Source organism: Brachyhypopomus gauderio, chromosome 17, assembly GCF_052324685.1.
Source record: "Brachyhypopomus gauderio isolate BG-103 chromosome 17, BGAUD_0.2, whole genome shotgun sequence".
Lineage (NCBI taxonomy): Eukaryota > Metazoa > Chordata > Actinopteri > Gymnotiformes > Hypopomidae > Brachyhypopomus > Brachyhypopomus gauderio.
Window position 1 is genome coordinate 16,273,165 of NC_135227.1, and position 10,000 is coordinate 16,283,164.

General features: G+C 51.5%; 1 protein-coding gene across 1 annotated transcript in view; it reads right to left on the minus strand.

Moving 5' to 3' along the window:
• The window catches only part of crim1 (cysteine rich transmembrane BMP regulator 1 (chordin-like)), a 56,206-nt gene that overhangs the window by 6,599 nt on the left and 39,607 nt on the right, over positions 1–10,000 (minus strand). The window contains 2 exon segments of the mRNA XM_076977868.1: positions 4,242–4,560; positions 6,840–7,022. Of these exon segments, the coding sequence (XP_076833983.1) occupies positions 4,242–4,560; positions 6,840–7,022 (502 nt within the window).

Sequence of the window (10,000 nt, forward strand, 5' to 3'; positions counted from 1 at the left end):
AGACACGTGCGTTTTTTTGCCACAAGGACAGCGAACGGGACAGGACGTTGCCTGGGGCGTTAGCGTGATGTGGAACACTTCAGAGCGAGTGTAGTAATAGGTCAGGCAGGCAGTGATACGCCCAGTGATGACAAACCTCTGATGTCATAGGACCTCCGCGGCCAAGAGATGGCACAAGCATTCTGGGTATTCCAGCTGGCGGTCAAAGGTCATCTCGCTAATAATTCTCACGGGCCACTTTGGGGGGGGGGGGGGGGGGGGGGGGGGGGGGGGGTGAGTGTGGCTAAAGGCAGAGCAAGCACTATTATTTTTAGCGTGTTGAAATTTAATTATGTATGACCAGACAGAGGATGGGGATGAGTACACACACTCCCTCGGTCTCCTCCGTCTGTCGTAACCCAAGGTTATTGTGTTTCAAATATTTATAAGCGTTGTTTAAGAGAACATACAGTTATTATTACACTGATTCATTTAAACACAATTCCCTGTGATGGGTGTGGTCTGTGATGAGCAGGGTTAACCTGTGGAGGGCGCTCTTCTGTTGAGGCCTTTAAAACGGGCTCACAACACGTTTGTGTGTGCGTGTGTGTGTGTGTGTGTTTGTGTAGGCGCACAGTGACAAAACATGCAGACTCGAGCATACAAGCTCCAAAATAAATAAAAGCACAGATAAAGATTGTAGAAGTACTGCTATACTCAAACATACGCGCGCGCACACACACACACACACACACACACACACACACACACACACACACCCCTGCAAATACACAAACACATGACACACACACACACGCTGAACACAAACACGCACACACAAATGCACATGCATTACACACACACACACACACATGCAGCAGGCACACACACGCACACACACACACACACACACACACACACACACACACACACACACACACACACACACACACACACACACACACAGAGTCTGAAGCGTCATTCCTCTGTTACAGCTCTGGCAGCTGTGTGCTGAGCTCCAGTATGAAAGTACCAGTGTGATCTCCCAGCTTCTCTTCCTGCTCAGACAGTCCTGGTTTGCTTAATCACAGCCCTGGCGGCCTGTAAGCCCATGGTGCTGAGTGACCCATGCAGAGCTGAACCGGAGCGGTACGGAGTGGGCAGGAGGCCAGCTGTACTGAAACCAGCCTGCGAGCGCGCACACACACACACACACACACACACACACACACACACACACACACACTTCTAGAGCCAGACTGGCGGGCAGGTGGAACCCACACACACTCACAGATGATGTCACTGGACTGTCCAAGCAGCACACAATGGCATGTGCTAATGGCCTGTGTGTAACCATCACCCCTGCCTTGGGCTGTCGTACTGAAGTCAACAGCGCGACTCGGTGAGTATAACCTAAACTCCACGCTACAAAGGCAGACACACACACACACACACACACACACACACACACACACACACACACACACACACACACAGACACAGACCTAAAACACATGTCCCTTTACTCTCCAGGGCCTTTGCACATCCATTCTCAATTCTCAAGCAGCCTATCATTTCTGTCATCAGTCCCCCTCACTTGATCGCCTCTCACACACACACACACACACACCCCACCCCTCCAAACACACGCGAATGCTCCCGCACACCACTCCCCTTCACACCCACACGCTACCAACACACAAACACACACATGCGCAACACACGCACACATCTCATGTAAATGAGCGCGTAAAGTGGACAAAGTGTTCTCTAGTCCTTGCCAACAGGTATGGCTATTTTTAAAAGACATCTGTCTGGGGGGGGGGGGGGGGGGGGGGGGAGCGGGCACCGTGCTGCTGCTTTTCCTGCTGCCCCCGCACTGTAATGGGGCCACAAATGGGAGGTGTGTGTGCGTGGGGGGGGGGGTTGCAAGAAAACACAATCTTGGCACGCATGCTCCTTTCCTCCTCTCTCCTCCTCCTCTCTCCTCCCTGAAAACACAACAAACTAAGCACCCCATTTTCTCCTCGCCCACATGCTATGAAGAAGGAAAAAAAAAACAAAAACAACTGCAAGGTCAAGGGGTCGCAGTACGGTGACGGCACGGTCAATACGCAGGTAACCCAATACCACCAAGACTCAGGAAATCAATACACCCTCTCTCCATGAGAAGCCTTTCCTGGAAGCCGGGACACGACGGCCTGAACTGGGACCAGTGATGTGGCTCCTGAAATGTTGCCAGGGCTGATCTGGGACCAGTGATGTCGCTCCTGAAATGTTGCCAGGGCTGATCTGGGACCAGTGATGTTGCTCGTGAGAAGCTGGCATGAGTCATTATTTAAACAGCTGTCTTTAGTGCGGAGCTGCACACTACAGCTTGCCCAACACACAGCGTCTAACCGAGCTACTGAACCAGCGGGTGCTACGCCCGTAGCCCATTACTAGGGCCTGGGGTGGGGCGGCCGTGTGCCTGTAGGGGGGGTGTTAAGACCCGGATTAAAATGCACTTGTTGTAGGACCATTTTAGGGGCGACGATCACTCCACCTGCTCACTAGTCTGGCCTTAAAGCTCTCTGTGTGTGTGTGTGTGTGTGTGTACGCACGCACGCGCATTTATGGTATATGTGATTGTTTGCTCCACAGTCACAAACATCTATAATTGCTTCATAGGCAGACAGCCGTATAAAAGATTAATTGCAAAAAGGTTTGAAAGAGAAAGAGTTAAGAGAAAAGAGAGAGAGAGAGAGAGAGAGAGAGAGAGAGAGAGAGAGAGCAGCCCATGCAGACAAAGAAAGCACGCCTGCAGGCATTCCTCAGTCTTCTCTCCCCCCCCCCCTCCTCTCCCTTTTTCCCTTATCTTCCTCTCCTTCCTCCTCCTCTTCCTCTCCCTGGTCTGCCTTCCAGCTAGAAATCCCCGTAAAAAGTGGCGTGGGCCCGCCGACCCCGGGCCACCCGCTCCTCTAATTGGGCTCGTTGCATCCTGATCGTAACAGAAGGTTCAGCGCAAACACAAACGTGCAGGTCATGTCCCTCACTGCTCTGCTCATTTCTGGGTCTTTCCTCCCCATGACGTATCGATCTGTGGGGGGGGGGGGGGGGGGGGGGGGAATGTGTCTTGGGGGGGGACACATCTTTAATTGGACGGGGGCCAAGGCTGGAGAGCATGGAGGCAGACGGCTACGCCCCCGGTTATGAGCAGGTGCTCCTACAGTGCCTGATTCTGCCAAACCTCCCAAAGTTAGAGCCATCGTTACTGCTTATAGCTCAAACCTAAAGATTTTAGAGCACTGTTAAGCTAGTTCTTCTTGATATCAGCAATAGGCACATAAAATGTTTTTTTTTCCTCCAACAGACCAGACAAGTCATGAACTTCACAGTGGCCCGATGATGTGGTTGAAACTGAGTAAAAGACAGACCTGTGTGAGCCAGTAGTGTGTAGAACTTCCACCTGCTACATTCACCAACAGCTGATTTGCATCAGAAGTGACGGTGAGGAGCCTTCAAAGGTATCTCAGTGTTCCACTCTCTGAGAGGAGCCTAGCAGAGCAGCAGAGAGAAGCTCTGCAGACCCAGGTGTGGCATCTAACCTACACCAGACCTCCAGACCCAGGTGTGGCGTCTAACCTACACCAGACCTCCAGACCCAGGTGTGGCGTCTAACCTACACCAGACCTCCAGCCCCGGTCCGACTCTCTCTTCAGCCATTTCTGTCTGACAGAAAAGTCACTTGTCTGCCACCTACTTGTCTGTGTGTGTGTTTGTGTCGCTGGGTGCAGCCTGCTGTTTGCTTCCATGACTCAAAAAACAACAAAACAAAAATAAACACCCCCCCACAAACAGAAAGCAGAGCCGAACCACAGCGTCTGAACCACAGCGTCTGAACCACAGCGTCTGAACCACAGCGTCTGAACCACAGCGTCTGAACCACAGCGTCTGATGCGAACTTGTGACACAGAAGAGGCGTTCGCTCATCGATCAGGCGACAGCCGCGCTGCAGACGGAGAGGGATCCCCCGTGTGTCACTGCAGTTCTACTGCTGGGTACTGTACTGGTACAGGACCAACCGGGCCCATCACGGCTCTATTAAGCACTGGTAACGAAAGGGCGGAATGGGGGCCCCACACGTCTGCTTCAGCCCCGCTGAGCTTTGGTTGATCGGTCTGCCTAGAGAGTCATTAACATATGAAAGTGTTCCATCGTTGGTAAACACACACACACACACACACACACACACACACACACACACACACACTGACCTCTACAAAGGTCTCAGAGGTAGACTAGGAACAATGAACACAAAACTCCATGGAGTAGAGACAGAAAAACAGGACAAATCACATACCCTCTCACACACACACACACACACACACACACAGCCCTTACCTTCACACACAGGGCAGCACTCCCCTGGCACGGTGATGGGGTGGAGGCAGCTGTGTCCACAGGCGGCCGCTACACACCGGGCCTCTCCGCTCACACACTGACAGAAGGTGCAGTCGTCCTCACGCCAGTGGTCACCGTGCGCCAGGATCTGACCGTTCACATAGCAGCCTGCAAAATTCAACACGGGGAAGACGGGATCTGTGGACAGAGAAAGGGAGGAAGAAATGGAGAGACAGAGAAAGGAGGAGAGGGAGAATAACGGTTGGCAAAGGGACCATTCAATAAAGTTTCATTTGCTGAAGGCTGTTCTAGTGGAACACACGATGAACAGCCATAAACAGCCTTGACATTGTCTATTCACAGGCCAAGTACAGCACAGCCAATCACAGGAAGCATCTCTTCTGGTAAAAGCTATGTGGGCGGAGCCAAGCTTCCTGCTCAAGGCCTCTCCCCAGCTCAGCCTTTATGTGCCCTGGGATGTCGCGGGCTGCTTATTTTACAACTCATCCACAGCTGCACACTGCCACAGCTCGGTGGCAAAATATTACGTGAAACCGCAGCTAAAATACAGGAGAAATCCAGACTGTGAGGCAGTGCGTCCAGACAAAACATTCCCCAAAGGTCTGGTAAACCGAATCCAGAAAAAAAACCCCAACAAGACTCAGAGATACACACAACTGGTTTTTATATCTATGAAAACAAAACTTTTCACCTATAACACTCACAGAGCAATAATGCGGGGTGGAGGTGTAATGGGGACTTCATCTTAATTAACCACGCTTGCTGCAAAGTCATTAGAAAACTCATTTCCATACGAGCACAATCTGATAACTGTAATATCAGCAGGCAAAGGTAGGAAGCTAATAGAAAGCAGTAATATGTTGAGAAGAAGGGCCTACCCAGGAGAGGCACAGAGCAATCGAAATTACATGCTCCCAGGCACAACATTACTGGTGGTCTACAAAGTAAAACAACAAGCGGTTCCCTGAACTAATTAACCCAGGACGGCCGTTTAATTGGAGGAATAAAAAGTATGCAAAGAACTCATCGCACTGTGTTTCCTAGTCCATGTGCAGGAGAGCCCAATCATGCTTAATTGTTAATGCATTTCTAAGAATATATATAGATATAGATATAGATATAGACACACACACACTAATATATATATATTGTACTGGTACTGTTTATTAGCATTCCTTCTCACAAAATCACTGTTTGAAGCGGTTTGATGTTTGAAGCCCCTGGGCTGTTCATTGGAATTCCTGTGTGTGTCTGTCTGTGTGTGTGTGTGTCTGTCTGTGTGTGTGTGTGTGTGTGTGTGTGTGTGTGTGTGTGTGTGTGTGTGTGTGGTTGAGGCATGAGGGCGGCTCAGGAGTCGCTCTTCTTTCATGGAGATTTTGTAAAGACCGTGTTGCCTTATGGTCACGTGATTCTATTGAGAAATCATTACCCAACGGACACCCGGCACTTACGGTGCTACAGCTCGCTGGGCTGATTAAACGCCTGTTATGCCACAACTGCTAACGTGTAGTTACAGGCTGACCTGGATTATTTTATCATACTGTGCAGTCTACGGACCACATGCTAAGCTCTCAACACCTGGGGCTGTGCAGCTAAGGATCGTGGATTTGGATGAGTGTTGCGACGGTCCTTTGTTAAAGACACGCAGCCCTGCTTCACCATGAAAACGCTGCAGTAGATACTGAAGATGAGGAAGTCTGTCATTTGTGGGAGCATTACCCCGTACAGGGTATCTGCACATTTTTAAATCTCAAATTCAATGACTTTTAAGACCTTTTTAATACCTCTCACAAGAAAAAATAATACTATTACTGGGGATGCAGGTGTGTTCCAAATCGTTGACGGGGAGGGGGGGGGGGGGGGGTGGCGGTGAACTAACGAGAATTGTTGACGGGGGGGGTTTGGCGAACGAAAATTGTTGACGTTGTTGAGGCCGTATACTCCAACGCTAGAAATCTAGCACTAGGACCCTGGAGCGGTTATTTTCTGCATTAGCGCTAGATTCGGCAAAGTTCACATCGCGCCAGAACAACTGAACAACACACACTTATAATAATTTAATGCCTCCCCTCATAAAATTCCAGACATTTTAAGACATTTTTAGGCCTTGAATATGGAAAACTAAATTTAAGACATTTTAAGACTTTTTAAGGACCCGCGGGTACCCTGCCGTAGATCTAGATCATTTTAGTGAGGTCAGTGGTGTTGGAAGGGAGGTGTCGTGGACAGGGGTGTCGTGGACAGGGGTGTCGTGGACAGGGGTGTCGTGGACAGGGGGTGTCGTGGACAGGGGGTGTCGTGGACAGGGGGTGTCGTGGACAGGGGGTGTCGTGGACAGTGGGTGTCGTGAACAGGGGTGTCGTGAACAGGGGTGTCGTGGACAGTGGGTGTCGTGGACAGTGGGTGTCGTGGACAGTGGGTGTCGTGGACAGTGGGTGTCGTGCGGTTGCGGTCACCTTCGCAGACGGGGCAGCACTCTCCTTCAGGGACGTAGTAGCGCTCACAGTGCAGGGTGCCACACTGCGCGGTCAGGCACACCGACACGCCTCCCTGACAGCGGCAGAAGCGGCAGGCGTCCATCCTGAACACGTCCCCGTCACGGTACTCCACACCGCCGAAGGTGCAGGCGGGCTTGGTCTCTGTAAAATACCACCCGTCGTTACGGCATCGCACACCTCACGCTTTTGGGGCAAACGCGACGCCGGCCGGGGAGAAAACGCGGAGACGGCTGGCCGGGACGGCCTCCCCATCGCATCCGCAAGTCCGGCCAGTTTTTAGCAGCCGGGTTTCAAACCACAACGGAATTGGTCCGTGCTGGTCACCATGGCAACAACAGGTGCAAAAAAAAAAAAAAAAAAAAAAATCACCTTTCAGTCGGCGTGTTACGAAGCCTACTGCTGGTCACAACTGGAGGTCTGCACATTCGCTCTGGAAATACAAAGCAACTGTCTCCTCTACGGGAGACACAACGATGCCAGCAGCATCACACAGCAACAGCAGAATGGGACGTTGATGTCAATTCTTAAAATAGATGAGCTTAAAATATGCAAGTTCTTAAAAAATTTGCTAGTTCATTCTGCTATGTTCCTAGAGATGAATGACGCTGAAGTTGCCCTTGGAAACATTCTCTGGTGAAGGAATCCTCCGCGTCTGTGCAAGACAAGGACACAGTACGTTCAGCACGATCTTTCTCTCGGGAAGCGCAACAACTTCAAAGCATGCCGTTTTATTAGAGAAGAGAGAGAGAGAGAGAGAGAGAGAGAGAGAGAGAGAGAGAGAGAGAGAGAGAGAGAGAGAGAGAGAGAGAGAGAGAGAGAGAGAGAATGGTTTTGTTGGTTAGTAGGAACTGAATGAATTGCACAGTGATCCAGTAAGACTGCACACAGTGGTCACGTCAGCAACGGGAGGATGGGTGTGCAGACTTGCAGAATTTTGCAATCGAAGCTTTTTGCTCGTTTGCCTCTCTGATGCTTCTAATTACAGATACACTAAAGCCGAGTTAATGCTCACAGCTGAACTTGCAGTCGGCATACAAAGGCCGTGCGCGTCTAGCGGGCAGACCACAACCCATTACAGTACAGTTACTGCACCGATTGGTTGTGTGCGTCACCGTTAGCCAATAGGAACGAACAATGCAAAAAAGAATAATGCTCCGCAGGCATGCGTGCCCCTCCCCCACATAACAATAGGCGCCACCCATCTTGCAGATGAACGGGCAGGCGTCCAGCCCGGGCACCGGCGGCCCTAATGAGCTCAGTCTTGCGGGCAGGGTGGCAAAGCTCAAGCATGGCACAGGGTCAGGCCAGCACTGGGCAATTAGTGCGAGCGCCAGCAGTGCCAACGCAGCCGTCCAGAACCTTGCAGATGTTCTCCGCGTGATCCCCAGCTCTCGCGGGGGCAGTTATTCAGAAACGAGACAGTTATTGTCCGCCTCGCAGCAACTGAAGGCCTGCTGTGCGTAACAGCGGCCAAGGACACTTATGGGGACCGGCCTCCGAGACGGGATCATTTCCACAAAGGGAAAACGTGCGAAAAGCCAAAAAAAAAGAGAGAGAGAGAAACGAAGTGTAAATGTTCGGCGCGTGACCCGTCCAAGTTCGTTGCGGAGTGGAGCGGAGATCTCCGGGTGAGTAAACAGTCTGGCCAATCCCATCTGCCTGCTGTGACCTTCCCCAGGCTTACCGCAACAACGAGGGGAAAGGTCCGGCCTCGTGGTCCTGTCCCAGGGGGCCAGGGCTTCACAGGGGTCTGCTCCACGCTGTGCTCAGGCTGGGGGGGGGGGCACTGGTCAAGGTTCACTCCTATTTCCACCTCACTAGGCAGACATGCTGCATGAACAAACACGACTCCTGAGTTCTGTGCACCACAGAGAATTAAACACTACAACATACTGCTTCACAGTTTCACAGTAAAGTAGGTTTAAGCAAAGGGAGCAAATATCTCAGGTCCTCCCCTGAACATTTATCCGTTATCGGGGTCGAACCAGGACGGAAAGCGTCTCCTGAATTCGTAACATCGAGGACGCCCCGGGTAGGAATTCCAGAGGCATCTTGGCAGTACAGCGCTCCAGAAAGCGACGCCCCCCAGGCACACGGGATGGACGGCGAGCTCTCGTCTGCGAGCAGCCCTGCGGGGGGAGGCAACTCGGCGTGGGTGACGGATGGCGGCGGGACACTAGGCCTGCAGGAGGCTCAGCTCTAATCCCTGAAAGGGCACAGCGTGGCGCCGGAGGCTCACGTGGCTCCGACAGCAGAGTCTCGCCACCTCAGTAAACACCGTCGTCATCGGCTACGCGCCAGTCGAGGCGGGCGTGCCGTCCAGCACGACCAAGAGCAAAGTGTGCACAGCGTGAAAACAAAATGGTGTCTCCTTATACAACTTCACCGGCTAAATGCAATTTGGTGAGACGAGTCATGGATGGAAATAAAGGGTCGTTTGACTGCAGGGCCACAGGTCAGTACTCGAGCTCAGTCCTCTTACGGCTGATCTATGTCTTTGTTGATCATACATACACACCAAAAGTGTAATTTTCCTTTGAAGGATGCTAATTGAATAAATCCCTCTGTAACGTTACACTCCAGCAAGGTCTAATTCTCTCTCTGGGGAGATCCGTCCTCTTTAAATGCATCTGTCACAGTTAAAGATACCGGTAAACTATGGGAGCAGCTTTCCTCAAGGGGCCCTGGAGTAGAAGCTGCCTACGCCATTCCGTCTCTTAAGCCCTATCCGTCTGGCCACACCCATCATCGTCTGGCCACGCCCATCATCCGTCTAGCCTACAGACCCCCGCCCACGCCGGCAGATGCCTCTCACAAGTGTGCGGGAGGAAGCGTGACTCCATGGCACAGGCTGGCGGGGCTTTGTGGAGGCAGCCTCGGAAATTCTTTATCAGGGAGATTAGACATGTCTTCCGGCAGTTGAGCGGAGCTGCAGCACACACTTCAAAATAACATCGATTATGGCCCTGAAGCTACCCGCCCTCCCAAGACTGCTGTTTTACATAATATCACCCATAGTTCACTTACAAATCTTGCCCAGGTATGTATTGCCTTCGGAATGTAATTGAATTTGAGTTCAGGGTCATTTAGTATAACTCAAAACAATGAACCTGTAAGTC